The 17,380-nt window shown below is 41.6% G+C and overlaps 1 protein-coding gene across 5 annotated transcripts in view; it reads right to left on the reverse strand.

Moving 5' to 3' along the window:
• Positions 1-876: 876 nt before the first annotated feature.
• LOC110498821 (nebulin-related anchoring protein) overlaps positions 877-17,380 on the reverse strand; it is a 111,354-nt gene continuing 94,850 nt past the window's right edge. For 4 of the 5 annotated variants that reach the window (XM_021575462.2, XM_036955609.1, XM_021575459.2 and 1 more), the window contains 4 exons: positions 11,141-11,248; positions 7,315-7,626; positions 5,479-5,637; positions 877-3,325 (listed from right to left, as the gene is read on the reverse strand). In XM_021575462.2, the coding sequence (XP_021431137.2) occupies positions 3,035-3,325; positions 5,479-5,637; positions 7,315-7,626; positions 11,141-11,248 (870 nt within the window). In that variant the 3' untranslated portion in view covers positions 877-3,034. The remainder of the gene's footprint in view (positions 3,326-5,478; positions 5,638-7,314; positions 7,627-11,140; positions 11,249-17,380) is intronic. The other variant, XM_036955608.1, reaches the window with a different exon arrangement.

Below are 17,380 nucleotides of genomic sequence, written 5' to 3' on the forward strand. Positions count from 1 at the left end.
GAGCCAATCAAGATATGGAGACGTCGCTCCGGTGTCTTGTTGCCAGTAACTCCACCACCTGGAGTCAGCAACTGGTCTGGTGGAATATGCCAGGAACACTCTCCCCTGCTCTAGTCTCTTCTACTCTGTGTTTTACTCTGATCATTGAGATTAGCTAGCAGCAGGCAGTAGCACTACGATAAATCAGTTTGGTCATTTCACTGGTCTCTTCTACTCCGGGTTTTACTCTGATCATTGCGATTGCTACTGCCTGCTGCTTGCTACTACGATAAATCAGTTTAACATCAACAAGTGGAGCGAGGGTAGGAAAAAAGTTACAAGCAAAAAACACATTTTCTCAAAGCACTTTCTACATATTTCCTTCTCCCTCTCCTTTTACACTTGATTTGAAGGGTAAAAAAAGAAGGGTTTCATGACATTTAAAAAAAAAATGTAACCTTTATTTAATTAGGCAAGTCAGTTAAGAACAAATTCTTATTTACAATGACGGCCTACACCGGCCAAACCCGGACGACGCTGGGCCAATTGTGCGGCGCCCTATGGGACTCTCAATCACGGCCGGTTGTGATACAGCCTGGATTTGAACCTGTAGTGACGCCTCAAGCACTGCAATGCAGTGCCTTAGACTGCTGTGCCACTCAGGAACCCAATATTCATAAGCCATACACAACACATCAACATGCTGTACAAAATAACTATTTTATTGCATTTCATGAATGCAAGTCGACATAGGATTATTATTGTGACATACAGAGTTTTCAGAAAGTATTCACAACCCTTTACTTTTCTACATTTTGTTGTGTTACAGCATGAATTTACAAGGTATTACATTTCGATTTTGTGTCACTGGCTTACACACAATAAATCAAAGTGGAATTATGTTTTTAGAAATGTTTACAAATTTATTTAAAATTAAACGTTGAAATGTCTTGTGTCAATAAGTTCTCAACCCCTTTGTTATGGGAAGCCTAAATACATTCAGGAGTAAAAATGTGCTTAACAAGTCACATATACTAAATATAAACGCATACATGCAACAATTTCAAATGAGTAAATTCAAATAAATGAATTAGGCCCTAATCTATGGATTTCACATGAATTGGAATAGAGATGGTCACAGATACCTTAAAAAGCATGCCAGTTGCACGCACCCTCAAAACATTTGTGGCGTTGTGTGACAAAACAGCACATTTTAGTGTGGCCTTTTATTGTCCCCAGCACAAGGTGCACCTGTGTTATGATCATGTTTAATCATCTTCTTGATATGTCACACCTGTCAGGTGAATGGATTATCTTGGCAAAGGAGAAATGGTCACTAACAGGTATGTAAACAAATTTGTGCACATCATTTGAGAGAAATAACCTTTTTTTACGTATGCATATTCCTAAGATCTTTTATTTCAGCTCAAGAAACATGGGACTAACACTTTACAGCACACAAGTACACTTTTATTAATTACACTTTGGATGATGTATCAATACACCCAGTCACTACAAAAATACAGGTGTCCTTCCTAACTTGCTGGAGAGGAAGGATACCGCTCAGGGATTTCACTGAAGCCAGTGGTGACTGTTCCTGACAGTTACTGAGTTTAATGGGTGTGATAGGAGAAAACTGAGGACGGATCAACATTGTAGTTACACCACCACAATATTAACCTAAACGACAGACTGAAAACAAAGAAGCTTGTAAAGAATACAAATATTCCAAAACATGCAATAAGGCAAAAGTAAAACTTAAATAAATGTGGCAAAGAAATTAACTTTATGTCCTGAATACAAAGCATTATCTTTGGGTCAAATCCAACACAACATCACTGAGTACCACTCTTCCCATTTTCAAGTATGGTGGTGGCTGCATCATGATATGGTTAAGTTTGTCATCGGAAAGGACTAGGAATTTTGTGGGGATAAACCCCCCCCCCCCCCCCCCGAATAGAACTATGCATACGCAGATCCTGGAGGAAAACCTGGTTCTGTCTGCTTTCCAACAGACACTGGCAGGCCAATTCACCTTTCAGCAGGACAATAACATAAAACACAAAGCCAAAATACACTTGAGTTGCTTACCAAGATGACATTGAATGATTCTAAGTGGCCTGGTTACAGTTTTGACTTAAATCTGCTTGAAAATCTATGGCAAGACTTAAAAATGCCTGCCTAGCAATGATCAACAACCAACTTGACAGAATTGTATAAATAATAAATGTGCAAATATTGTACGATCCAGGTATGCAAAGCTCTTAGAGACTTACCCAGAAAGACTTGTTGCTGTAATCGCTGCCAAAGATCCTTCTAACAAGAATTGCTTCAGGGTGAATACTTATGCAAATTAGATATTTCATTTGCAAACATTTCTAAAAACATGTTTTCACTTTGTCATTATGGGGTATTGTGTGTAGATGGGTAAGGAAAAAAATGGATTTAATACATTTTGAATTCGGGGTGTAACGCAACAAAATGTGGAGCAATATGAAGTCAAGGGGTATGAATACTTTCTGAAGGCACTGTAACAAAAATATAAACTTGTCATTGTTGAAAAATAAATTATGACATTCTCATATACTTTCTTATGAATGTTGTGTATGGGTTATGAATGTGTAATGAGGTAACCTTCAACATAAACCACTTACAGCACTTTTCAATTCCCTTCCTGATTCTACATGCACAGTTCCCTCAACATTATCTAATTGTATCTTGGGGTAGAAATTGCTCTTAATAGATCTAGGATCAGGTAACCCAACTCCAATCCCTTACTTCATCCATCAGGTGAATTAAAAAAGACCAGACCCTATATCAGTTAGAAGCAACGTCCACCTACCCCCTAGGGCAGGGGTGTCAAACTCATTCCATGGAGGGCCAAGTGTCTGCTGGTTTAAGACCTAGACAACCAGATGAGGTGAGTTCCTTACCAATTAGTGACCTTAATTAATCAATCAGGTACAAGGGAGGAGTGAAAACGCACAGACACTCGGCCCCCTCCGTGGAATAAGTGCGATACGTGCCCTAAGGCAACACCTTCTCACAACATTGTCTAAGCATTTTCTATGGCCGATGCCTCACTCGTTGTGGACATCTTGACTGTGTTCTCAATGGCTGAGACAGAGGTGGAAGCCATCATTGACTCTATGGCTGAGTTGGAAGACATCATTAACTTCTTGACGCTGCTATCCATGGAGGAGGAATTGGACTTCTTCACCGTTTGGATGGTCTTCTTCCTCTTGACGTGGAGGATCTCCATTGCGTCTAGATTGACTCCCGACTGCTGGAACTCTTTGCTGGTCTCAACAGGTTCTGACAGCTGCTGCTGCTCCTCCATCTGCTGCTGGTGGATGAAGAGAGAGATTGGACATATTTACACCTTCCATATTAGTTTTGTGTATGACCAGACTCCTTGCAGATATAAATGTGTTAGATCTGTCATTCTCATTGATAAGTGGAGATCAAATCCTAAAATCTAATTGTATTTGTCATATGCTTCGTAAACAACAGGTAGATCTGTGAACCTTCCCAACAATGAAGAGAAGAAAAAAAGGAGAAATAATAGAAGAATAATAACAAAAAGGAATCAATACACAATGAGTACTGATAACGTGGCTATATACACAGGGCACCACTACGGAGTCCATGTGCAGAGAGCTTGGGGGTAGAAGCTGTTCAGGGTCCTGTTGGTTCCAGACTTGGTGCATCGTTACCGCTTCCCGTGCATTTGCAGAGAAAACAGTCTGACTTGGGTAGCTGGAGTCTTTGACAATATTTTGTGCCTTCCACTGAAACAGGATGCACCTGAACTCAGTTTCAAGTCTCATAGCAAAGAGTCTGAATACTTATGTAAATAAGTTATCCGTTTTTGATTTGTAATACATTTGCAAAAATGTATAAAACCTGTTTTCACGTCATTATGGGATATTGTATGTAGATTGATTCCATATTGCAATAGCATTTTCATTTTTAACAATTGGCACGAACAGGATTCACCTTTGAGAGAGACTTGGTGGGAAGGAGAATCGGTAGGTGAACAGCCTAAAATAAAAAAAAGCTAGTTTCTTACCAATACCTCCTGTATTAAGGGCCATCTACCCTTTCTGTATCTGTAGGAGAGTGAAGTTTCAATTTGTTTATGTGATTGTTGGTGAGAGGGGTACCCTGAAATAGAGGCCGGACAACATAAGAATGCAGACTATTGGTAGTAGTTTTGAATTTGGGGGAAGGACTGTGACATATCCGGAATGTCTAGCATGGGGGCCTACGGCATTACGGTCGGGTTGTATCATCGTATGGTCTGAGGTGGGATTTCAGTATACAGAGTCTCACCAGAACGTTGTTCGGAGGGTTGTTCAACGCAGACGGGTCATATTAGGTGATCGATTCGGGTGCGTCCCTAACAGAGAATAGACGTGCAGTTGTGCCATGTTCGCCGCAAAGACAAGGGAAGGGGAAGGGAATACTGGAGTGGGCACTTGCATTTAATATAGGTGAAAACAATGACTGTGTGCTGGCTTTCATGGGCGAGAGCTGTATTTCATGAAACTATCCACAGGTGAATGTATACACTGTTCAAAAGTTTGGGGTTACTTTCTTTCTTTTTGAAAGAAAAGCACATTTTGTTGTCCATTAAAATAACATCAAATTGATCAGAAATACAGTGTAGACATTGTTAATGTTATAAATGACTATTGTAGCTGGAAACAGCTGTTTTTAATGGAATAGCTAGGCGCACAGAGGCCCATTATCAGCAACCATCACTCCTGTGTTCCAATGGCACGTTGTGTTAGCTAATCCAAGTTTATAATTTTAAAAGGCTAATTGGTCATTAGAAAACCATTTTGCAATTATGTTCGCACAGCTGAAAACTGTTGTCCTGATTAAAGAAGCAATAAAACTGGCCTTCTTTAAACTAGTTGAGTATCTGGTACATCAGCATTTGTGAGTTACAGGCTTACAAAATGGACAGAAACAAATAACTTTCTTCTGAAACTCGTCAGTCTATTCTTGTTCTGAGAAATGAAGGCTATTCCATGCGAGAAATTGCCCAGAAACTGAAGATCTCAACGCTGTGTACTACTCCCTTCACAGAACAGCGCAAACTGGCTCTAACCAGAATAGAAAGAGGAGTGGGAGGCCCCGGTGCACAATTGAGCAATAGGACAAGTACATTAGTGTCTAGTTTGAGAAACAGATGCCTCACAAGTCCTCAACTGGCAGCTTCATTAAATAGTACCCGCAAAACACCAGTCTCAACGTCAACATTGAAGAGGCAACTCCGGGATGCTGGCCTTCTAGGCAGAGTTGCAAAGAAAAAGCCAAATCTCAGACTGGCCAATAAAAATAAAAGATTAAGATGGGCAGAAGAACACAAGACACTGGACAGAGGAACTTGAAACTTCTCTTGAGCTTTTTCTCAATTTCTTATTGCAAAGAGGTTGCAATAGCATTTTTTAAAACAATATACATAAAAGCTGTATTTCGCTCTCTCACCATCATCATCATGTGTTGGTACTGGGCAATGGCCTCCTCAGTGCTCACGCTCTCCGTCAGGCCCAGTTCTGCAGCCCGCCGGGCCATCTCCACCTTATGGGAGCCAGGGGGGGTCCAGCCCACACCCCTGATCCAGTTCAGATCTGACTTGTAGTTCACCTGCAACAGATCGCGTTGGGGGGGGGGGCACAAGTCGATATTAGGAAGGTAATCCTAATGTTTTGTACACACAGTGCATATCTTGTACCAGTCAAAAGGGTTTTTCTTGAATTTGACCATTTTCTACATTGTAGAATAATAGTGAAGACATCAAAACTATGAACTAACTCATATGAAATCATGTAGTAACCAAAAAAAAGTGTTCAACAAATCTAAATATATTTTACATTTTAGATTCTTCTAAGTTGCCACCCTTTGCCTTGATGACAGCTGTGCACACTCTTGGCATTCTCTCAACCAGCTTCATGAGGTAGTCACCTAGAATGCATTTCAAGTAATTTGTGGAATTTCTTTCCTTCTTAATGCGTTTGAGCCAATCAGTTCTGTTGTGACAAGGTAGGGGTGGTATAAAGAAGATAACACTATTTGGTAAAAGACCAAGTCCATATTATGGCAAGAACAGCTCAAATAAGCAAAGAGAAATGACAGTCCATCATTACTTTAAACATGAAGGTCAGTCAATCCGGAAATTTCAAGAACGTTGAAAGTTTCTTCAACTGCAGTCGCAAAACCATCAAGCGCTATGATGAAACTGGCTCTCATGAGGACCGCCACAGGAAAGGAAGACCCAGAGTTATCTCTGCTGTAGAGGATATGTTCATTAGAGTTAACCTTACCTCAGATTGCAGCCCAAATAAATGCTTAACAGAGTTCAAGTAACAGACACATCTCAACATCAACTGTCCAGAGGAGACTGCATGAATCAGGCATTCATGGTCGAATTACAGCAAATAAACCACTACTAAAGGACACCAATAAGAATATGAAACTTGCTTGGGCCAAGAAACACGAGCAGTGGACATTAGACCAGTGGAAATCTGTTCTTTGGTCTGATGAGTCCAAATATGAGATTTTTGGTTCCAACCGTTGTGTCTTGTGAGACACAGTAGGCGAACGGATGATCTCTGCATGTGTGATTCCCACTGTGAAGCATGGAGGAGGTGGTGTGAAGGTGTGGGTGTGGGTGTGCTTTGCTGGTGACACTGTCTGTGATTTATTTACAATTCAAGGCACATTTAACCAGCATGGCTACCACAGCATTCTGCAGCGGTACGCCATCCCATATGGTTTGCACTTAGTGAAACTATCATATGTTTTTCAACATGACAATGACCCAACACACCTCCAGGCTGTGTAAGGGCTATTTGACCAAGAAGGAGAGTGATGGAGTGCTGCATCAGATGACCTGGCCTCCACAATCACCCGACCTCAACCCAATTGAGATGGTTTGGGATGAGTTGGACCGCAGAGTGAAGGAAAAGCAGCCAACAAGTGCTCAGCATATGTGGGAACTCCTTCAAGACTGTTGGGAAAGCATTCCAGGTGAAGCTTGTTGAGAGAATACCAAGAGTGTGCAAAGCTGTCATCAAGGCAAAGGGTGGCTACTTTGAAGAATCTAACATTAAAATATATTTTGATTTGTTTAACACTTTTTTGATTACTACATGATTCCATGTGTTATTTCATAGTTTTGATGTCTTCACTATTATATTCTCTGCACTGGAATCCCAGTAAATTGAGTATACCTTAAACTCTAAATATTTTCTACAATTTACAATGGGTACCCCCCCACAGACACACAAACACATTCATGCACGAGCACACACACACACTCACGTCACTCTGCAGCTTGTAGGCCTGCTTGGCGTGTTGGACGTTGAGCTGCTGGGGGTCAAAGGTGTAGTCATGGAGCCTCTGGTGATAGGTCTGGTTGCTGGCCAGAGCTTGGCTCTTCTTGGCCTGCTGGAACACAGGCTGGTTGGCATGCATCTTGAACTGGGAGCGCGTCTCTTGAGCCTGCCTCTTGTACCCCAGGCAGCTCTGGAGCTTGCTGGCTGCCAGGGAGTGCACCATCTTTGGGTCATCTTCGACACTGAGCAGCCCCACCTGCTGACCCTTCTCCTTCACAAAGGCTTCCTTGTAGCGGAACTGAGGGTGCAAAGACAGGAGCATTTTAGAGAATCGCCCAATTCCACTTGGCTCTACACTTGGCTCTCACGATCCTGACCGGTCTATTGTTTCAGCCCATCAACTGATGTGGAAAACGGTAAGCCGGTTTTTCATTTCCAAAAAGTCACAGAAGATGAGGTCTTATCTGCACCATCTGTTATAGATTAGAAGAAATCATTAGGCGCTGACAATCTGGATCCATATTTACTCAAATGCGGGGCACCTATAATTGCTAGTGCAGTGACGCATATCTTCAATCAAACATTAGCCGTAGGAAAGATTCCTAAATCTTGGAAAACAGCTTTTGTTTTACCACTCCTCAAGGGAGGTGATGGTAGTGAATTGGATTATTATCGGCCCATCTCTAAGCTCTCCTGTTTGGCTAAATTTTAGAGTCATTGGTGCTACAATGACTACAATAATTTTTAACTGTTAAAAATACTCTTTCTAGCAATCAATCTGGCTTCAGACCTAAACACAGTACCACTATGGCCACTGTACGTGTTGTAAATTATATTACAAACGCCCTAGATAATACAAAGTACTGTGCCGCCTTGTTCATAGATTTGTCTAAAGCTTTTGACACTGTAGACCATGTGATACTTTTGGGTAAGCTGTCGTCAATAGGACTGGGATCGGATGCCTGTTGTTGGTTTCATGACTATCTAAAGGATAGAGGTCGGGCTGTTTGAGTCGATGACATCCAGTCGGAGCCATTGGAGTTGGTTAAAGGGGTCCTACAAGGTTCTATACTTGGTCCATTACTGTTCACTCTCCACATAAACAATAATGGTGATGAGGTAAGAACGTGTAAAATACAAGTCGCAAGTTTACATACGTTTAGGATGGAGTCATTAAAACTTGTTTTTCAACCACTCCACAACTTTCTTGTTAACAAACTATAGTTTTGGCAAGTTGGTTAGGACATCTACTTTGTGCATGACACAAGTCATTTTTTCCAAAAATTGTTTATAGACAGATTTCTTCACGTATAATTCACTGTATCACCATTCCAGTGGGTCAGAAGTTTACATACACTAAGTTGACTGTGCCTTTAAACAGCTTGGGAAAATGACGGAAAATGATGTCATGGCTTTAGAAGCTTCTGATAGGCTAGTTGACATCATTTGAGTTAATTGGAGGTGTACCTGTGGATGTATTTCAAGGCCTACCTTCAAACTCAGTGCCTCTTTGCATGAGTCATGGGAAAATCAAAACATCATGGGAAAAATCAAAAGAAATCAGCAAAGACATCAATAAAAATCTGAAGACCCCCACAAGTTTAGTTCATCCATGGGAGCAATTTCCAAACGCCTGAAGGTACCACGTTCATCTGTACAAACAATAGTACGCAAGTATAAACACCATGGGACCACGCAGCTGTCATAGCGCTCAGGAAGGAGACGCGATCTGTCTCCTAGAGATGAACGTACTTTGGTGCGAAAAGTGCAAATCAATCCAGAACAACAGCAAAGGACCTTGTGAAGATGCTGTAGGAAATCGGTGAAAAGTATCAATATCCACAGTAAAACAAGTCCTATATCAACATAACCTGAAAGGCCGTTCAGCAAGGAAGAAGCCACTGCTCCAAAAACGCCATAAAAAAGCCAGACTATGGTTTGGGGACAAATCATACTTTTTGTAGAAATGTCCTCTGGTCTGAAGAAACAAAAATCAAACTATTTGGCCATAATGACCATTGTTATGTTTGGAGGAAAAAGGGGGAGGTTTACAAGCCGAAGAACACCATCCCAACCGTGAAGCACGGGGGTGGCAGCATCATGTTGTGGGGATGCTTTGCTGCAGGAGGCACTGGTGCACTTCACAAAATAGATGGCGTTATGAGGAATGAAAATTATGTGGATATATTGAAGCAACATCTCAAGACATCAGTCAGGAATCTAAAGCTTGGTTGCAAATGGGCCTTCCAAATGGACAATGACCCCAAGCATACTTCCAAAGCTGTGGCAAAATGGCTTAAGGACAACAAAGTCAAGGTATTGGAGTGGCCATCACAAAGCCCTGACCTCAATCCCATAGACAATTTGTGGGCAGAACTGAAAAAGCATGTGCAAGCAAGGAGGACTACAAACCTGACTCAGTTACACCAGCTCTGTCGGGAGGAATGGGCCAAAATTCACCCAACTTATTGTGGGAAGCTTATTGTCGGGACTAGGCTACAGTACTAAGATCATAACATTTTCACACCCTAATTACAGTCTAACCAATACCCAAACTGAGATTCAGTGAGAAAAAAAATATCATTGATTTATCAAGACCAGTCCCCATACTTGTTTCAGAGCAGCGCAGCAGAGATCACTTGCTAATATTCAGTCAACACATATATCTTAAGAATATCATGGAATACAATTGAACATTTTAGTTTCTCATAGAATAAAAACCTTTGTGTAACAACAGCTTTAGTAAGTAATACTGACGAGTTAGTAACAAAATAATAAGTGTATTTTTCCGGGTGTGAGCGTGCAGGACAGAAGAATAGCAATTCTTACCTATATTCAATTACCTTCTTCATCATTCGATTAATTGAAATAAAAATGTTGAAGTTGTGCAGAATTATCTGTTTCTATTTGTTTCACGTTGCCCATTCATTGTCAGTTAGACACATTAGCACCTTGGGACCCAAAAGCATAACCAGTGCTCTAACTCCCCCTTGGGCTGGTCTGGTGCAATGAAGCAGTGCGCCAGGGTACCGTACTAAAACACAAATGACCTATTTAATGAATTATTAAGTCCCGCAGTATAATCTCAAAACTTTTAGTTGAGCAACCACTGTACCTCAGCTCTTTAGCTAGCTCTCAGTCTCATTGACCACCAAATGTTGCTAATGCTAGCTCGCCACTAAACTTGTTTTCTAGCTAGCTAAGTTAGCCATGTTATTAATACAACTGTCTGTTGTCAACATCAGGATACAATTTGAGAGTTGAGTGCCTAGTCACACCACAAACACAATTTACACAAGAGTTTCCTGATTAGCAAGGGGTAGTCTGTGTTTATTTTCAATGTGTGTTGAAAACACATTTATGATCATTGTGAGGGCCTTTCGCCAGTGGTTAGAAGGTGAAATTGGGCTTCCTGGGAAAATGTTGTCCAAGGTTGCAACAGTAACCAAGAGGGGCGGGGCTTAGCAAAGGGTAAATTGCCACACTGCCTGTTGCACACAACAAGCTTCCATTCCTGGTGTCACAAGGGGATATACGGCTGACTTGAGAGATGGGTGAGAGAAGTTGAATGTGATCTTTACGACAGAATGTTACAATAAGGTGAAATCAAACATTTTTTAACCAAGTCAGACTTCTTAAAATCAACAAATTGGTGTAACGTCCAAGGTAAGACAAAAACCTTCCTCAATAAAGCAGCTATTAGCAAAATCAGTGCTAGTAAGTAAAATACAAGTGTAAGTGCAAGAAAGACAATTAAAACAGCAATGTGTTAGTATTTTTCGTAGCTTTTTTCTCGTGTAAACTAAACTTACATCACTGGCGATATTCGTGGAAGCCTTGGCCGTCTGGAAGGGAATAGCATCCAGCCTCAAGTCGTAGCCTGCCGACCTCATCTCATCCCCAGACGCTTTATAGGCTTTCTGCAGAGGCCGGGACAAAGAGATAGACAGGCATGGTTACTAAATCAGGATAGTTTGTGTGTTTCACTATGGACTGTTCATACACAGTAGGTGATGCATGAAGATCTGGGTGGGTTACCCCCACTGTTTTAGCACATGGTTCATTACATTTTCATTCTTGTGGCATGGAAATGTGTATTTAGGCTTACTCTGGTGTTTTGGTCTGGTACTTATGTAAAGTACACTGTCTATAACAAAGTCGATAACAGTACTTGTCTGGTACAAAATGGCACATTGCCAATCATGCATCCCTACAAACTGAGGAGTAATTATTGGGCATTGCATACGGAAAGTATTCTGACCCCTTCCTTTTATCCGCTCATCAATCTACACACAATACCCCACAATGAAAAAGTGAAAACAGGTTTAGAAATTGTTGCAAATGTTTTCAAGTGTATGTATTCAGACCCTTTGCTATAGGACTCGAAATTGAGCTCAGGTGCATCATGTTTCCCATTGATAATCCTTGAGATGTTTCTGCAATTTGATTGGAGTCCAGCTGTGGTAAATTCAAGTGATTGGACATGATTTGGAAAGGCATATACCGGTCTTTATTGTTTACTCCATGTGTAACTCTGTGTTGTTGTCTGTTCACACTGCCATGCTTTATCTCGGCCAGGTTGCAGTTGCAAATGAGAACTTGTTCTAAACTAGACTACCTGGTTAAATAAAGGTGAAAAATATACAGTGCCTTGCGAAAGTATTCGGCCCCCTTGAACTTTGCGACCTTTTGCCACATTTCAGGCTTCAAACATAAAGATATGTTATACAGTGTATACAGTGCCTTCAGAAAGTACTCACACCCCTTGACTTTTTCAACATTTTGTTGTTACAACCTGAATTTAAAATGAATTACATTTAAGGAAAGAAATATCACTGGCCTACACCACAATACCACATTTTAGAAATGATTTACAATTTAATAAAAAATGAAAAACTGGCATGTCTTGATTCAATAAGTATTCAACCCCTCTGTTACGTCAAGTAAGTTTAGGAGTTAAAATGTGTTTAACAAGCCAAATCAAATCAAATGTTATTTGTCACGTGATGAATACAACCTTACAGTGAAATGCTAACTTACAAGCCCTTAACCAACAATGCAGTTTTAAGGAAATACCCCCAAGCAGGTAAGAGATAAGAATAACAAGTAATGAAAGAGCAGCAGTAATACTATCGATGGAGTAGCTGTAAAACCTTTTGAGGATCTGAGGACCCCTGAGGGAGAGGTTGTTGTCCTTGCACCACAGGGTCAGGTCTCTGACCTCCTCCCTATAGGCTGTCTCATTGTTGTCGGTGATCAGGCCTATCACTGTTGTGTCATCGGAAAATGTAATGATGGTGTTGGAGTCGTGCCTGGCAATGCAGTCATGAGTGAACAGGGAGTACAAGAGGGGACTAAGCACGCACTCCTGAGGGGCCCCAGTGTTGAGGATCAGCGTGGCAGATGTGTTGTTACCTACCCTTCCCACCTGGGAGCTGCCCGTCAGGAAGTCCAGGATCCAGTCGCAGAGGGAGGTGTTTAGTCCCTGAGTCCTTAGCTTATTGACAAGCTTTGAGGTCACTATGGTGTTGAACGCTGAGCTGTAGTCAGTGAATAGCATTCTCATATAGGCGTTCCTTTTGTCCAGGTGTGAAAGGGCAGCGTGAAGTGCAATAGAGATTGCGTCATCTGTGGATCTGTTGGGGAAGTATGCAAATTGGAGTGGGTCTAGGGTTTCTGGGATAATGGTGTTGATGTGAGCCATGACCAGCCTTTCAAAGCATTTCATGGCTACAGACGTGAGTGCTACGGGTCAGTAGTCATTTAGGCAGGCTACCTTAGTGCTCTTGGGCACAGGGACTATGTTGGTCTGCTTAAAACATGTTGGTATTACGGACAGGGAGAGGTTGAAAATGTCAGTGAAGACACCTGCCAGTTGGTCAGCACATGTTTGGAGTACACGTCCTGGTAATCCGTCTGGCCCTGCGGCCTTGTGAATGTTGACCTGTTTAAAGGTTTTACTCATGTCGGCTGCAGAGTGCGTGATCAAACAGTCGTCTGAAACAGCTGATGCTCTCATGCATGTTTCAGTGTTACTTGCCTCGAAGCGAGCATAGAAGTTATTTAGCTCGTCTGGTAGGCTTGTCTTACTGGGGAGCTCTCGTCTGTGCTTCCCTTTGTAGTCTAATAGTTTGCAAGCCCTGCCACATCCGACGAGCATTGGAGCCGGTGTAGCATGCTTCGATCTTGGTTCTGTATTGAAGCTTTTCCTGTTTGATGGTTCGTCGGAGGGCAGAATGTGATTTCTTATAGGCTTTCGGGTTAGAATCCCGCTCCTTGAAAGCAGCAGCTCTACCCTTTAGCTCAGTTCGAATGTTGCCTGTAATTCATGGCTTCTGGTTGGGGTTTGTACGTACAGTCACTGTGGGGATGACGTTATCGATGCACTTTTTGATGAAGCCAGTGACTGATGTGGTGTACTCCTCAATGCCATCGGAAGAATCCTGGAACATATTCCAGTCTGTGCTAACAAAACAGTCCTGTAGCTTAGCATCTGCTTCATCTGACCACTTTTTTTATAGACCGAGTCATTGGTGCTTCCTGCTTTAATTTTTGCTTGTAAGCAGGAATCATGGAGATGGAATTATGGTCAGATTTGCCAAATGGAGGGTGAGGGAGAGCGTTGTATGGGTCTCTGTGTGTGGAGTAAAGGTAGTCTCGAGTTTTTCCCTCTGGTTGCACATTTAATACGCAATAGAAATGAGGTCAAACGGATTTAAGTTTCCCTGTATTAAAGTCCCCGGCCACAAGGAGCGCCGCCTCTGGATAAGCATTTTCCTGTTTGCTTATGGCGGTGTATAGCTCATTGAGTGCGGTTTTAGTGCCAGCATCGGTCTGTGGTGGTATGTAGACAGCTATGAAAAATACAGATGAACTCTAGGTAGATAGAGTATCTCATGATAAGCTGTAGACCACACTACCTCAGGCGAGCAAAAGCTTGAGACTTCCTTAGATAACCTGCACCAGCTGTTGTTAACAAATATACATAGGCCCCCGCCCCGTGTCTTACCAGAGGCTGCTGTTTTATCCTGCCGATAGAGTGTATAACCCACCAGCTGTATGTTATTAATTTCGGCATTCAGCCACGACTATGTGAAACATAAGATATTACAGTTTTTAATGTCCCGTTGGTAGGATATACATGCTTTCAGTTCGTCCCATTTATATTCCAGCGATTGAACGTTGGCTAACAGTACGGATGGCAAAGGCAGATTAACCACTCGTCACCTGATCCTCACAAGGATCTCTTTTCGCAAAATCTCTGTTTCTTTCTCCAGCGAATGACGGGGATGAGGGCCTGTTCAGGTGTTCGGAGTATATCCTTCCCGTCTGACTCACTAAAGAAAAATGATTAGTCCAATTCGAGGTGAGTAATCGCTTCTGATGTCCAGGAGCTCTTTTCGGTCATAAGAGACGGTAGCAGCAACATTATGTACAAGTTACAAGCGATGCGAATAAATAAACAAAATAGCACAGTTGGTTAAGAGCCAATGAAACGGCAGCCATCCTCTCTGGCGCCATCTTCATTTTAACATAATAAGTTGAATGGACTCAGTCTGTGTGCAATAATAGTGTTTAACATTATTTTTAAATTACTACCTCATCTCTGTACCCCACAAATACAATTATCTGTAATGTCCCTCAGCCGAGCAGTGAATTTTAAACACAGATTCAACCATAAAGACCAGGGAGGTTTACTAATGCCTCGCAAAGAATGGTACCTATTGGTAGATGCGTAAAAAAAAGAAAAAGCAGAAACTTGAATATCCCTTTGAGCATCGTGAAGTTATTAATTACACTCTGGATGGTGTATCAATTCACCCAGTCACTACAAAGATACAGGCATCCTTCCTAACTCAGTTGCAGAGGAGAAAGGGAACTGTTTGAGGATTTCAAAATGAGGCCAATGGTGACTTTAAAATAGTTACACAGTTTAATGGCTGTGATAGGAGAAACCTGACGATGGATCAACAACATTGTAGTTACTTCACAATACTAACTTAACTATAATATAATATAGAACTATAACTAACATAAACGAAGGGAAAAGAAGGAAGCCTGTACAGAACAAAAAATATTCCAAAACATGCATCATGTTTGCAAGTCACAAAAGTAATATTGCAAAAACACTATTTTTTTAAAAAAATAGTTATGTTCGGGGCAAATCCAATACAACACATTACTGATTACCACTCTCCATATTTTCAAGTATAATGGTGGCTGCATCATGTTATGGGTATGCTTGTAATTGTTAAGGACTAGGGAGTTTTTCAGGATGAAAAATAAACAGACTGGAGCTAAGCATAACCAAAATCCTAGCCTCATGTTTTAGTCTACTTTCCTCCAAACACTGGGAGATGAATTCACTTTTCTGCAGGAGAATAACCTAAAACACAGGGCCAAATCTACTCTGGAGTTGCTTACCAAGAACACAGTGAATGTTCCTGAGTGGCTGAGTTACAGATTTGACTTAAATCTAGAGTTACCAGCCTCAGGAATTGCAGCCCAAATAAATGCTTCACAGAGTTCAAGTAACAGACACATGTTCAGAGAAGACTGCGTGAATCAGGCCTTCATGGTCGAATTGCTTCAAAGAAACCCCTACAAAGGGACACCAATAAGAAGAGACTTGCTTGGGCCAACAAACACGGGCAATGGACATTAGACCGGTGGTAATCTGTCCTTTGGTCTGGAGTCCAAATATGAGATTTTTGGTTCCAGGCCTGTGTCTTTAGGAGACGCAGAGTAGGGGAACGAGTGATCTCCGCATATATGGTTACCACTGTGAAGCATAGGGGAGGAGGTGTGATGGTGTGGGGGTGCTTTGCTGATGATACTGTCTGTGATTTATTTAGAATTCAAGACACACTTAACCAGCATTCTGCAGCGATACGCCATCCCATATGGTTTGCGCTTAGTGGGACTATCATTTGTGTTTCAACAGGACAATGACCCAACACACCTCCAGGCTGTGTAAGGGCTGTTTGACCAAGAAGGAGAGTGATGGAGTGCTGCATCAGATGACCTGGCCTCCACAATCACCTGCCCTCAGCCCAATTGAGATGGTTTGGGATGAGTTGGACCACAGAGGGAAGGAAAAGCAGCCAACACGTGCTCAGCATACAGTATGTGGGAACTCCTTAATGACTGTTGGAATATTTTGAGAGAATGCCAAGAGTGTGCAAAGCTGTCATCAAGGCAACGGGTGGCTTGAAGATTTGAAGATTCTAAAATCTAAAATACATTTTGATTTGTTTAATGCTTTTTTGGTTACTACATGATTCCAAAGTGTGGCCCATGGCTCTTTACCATCATGTAAGGTTGCACCCTCCCAGGCCTCACCATCTCACTGTAATTTGCATTTTAATTTTGCCTTATAGAAGAAGAGGAATAATAATATTAATTAAAGCTGCAGGTAGCGTTGCCAGGGTTCAGCTGTGTGCTCACTGTGCCACCATCAGGACAAATTGGACACATTGCACTAGGATGAGCTAATTCTTTACTGTTTACAATGCTTGCCAAATATCAGAACTCCACATTGAACAAGTCATGCAATATTTTGCTTTTGAGCCATTTTCAATGATGTTGACTACTTTAAATGTCTTCCTTTCCAGGACCGCTGTACCGCTTGGCACCAAATTTGGTATATATCATCTATGTAGCCATGTCTTTAAACTGAACATTTTGCAGGACTCTAACTGAAACAGTATGGCTGCTATGAGCCAATGAGCTTGCATTAATGTGCGTTGGACAGGAAAAAACATTCATGCAGCCAAAATATACCATACTTTACAGGTTAGCTAGACTCATATCCCTGAGCATGTGTGCCAAATTCCATCACTCTGAGTCAAACAGATCAAGTGATATAAACATGCGCCCGTTACAGGCCCACAGTGTGAGGAGAGGAACCTATGTACACTTTTTTTTGGACACAGGGTGAGGGGCGTGACCTTTTAAATTTAGCATTTTTTTTGAATTTGCATGTGTTGTTTGCATGTATGTTCTCTTCACAGTGTTTGGAACATGTGTACCAAGTTATGTTACAATACTTA

This window comes from Oncorhynchus mykiss, chromosome 20, assembly GCF_013265735.2.
Source record: "Oncorhynchus mykiss isolate Arlee chromosome 20, USDA_OmykA_1.1, whole genome shotgun sequence".
Lineage (NCBI taxonomy): Eukaryota > Metazoa > Chordata > Actinopteri > Salmoniformes > Salmonidae > Oncorhynchus > Oncorhynchus mykiss.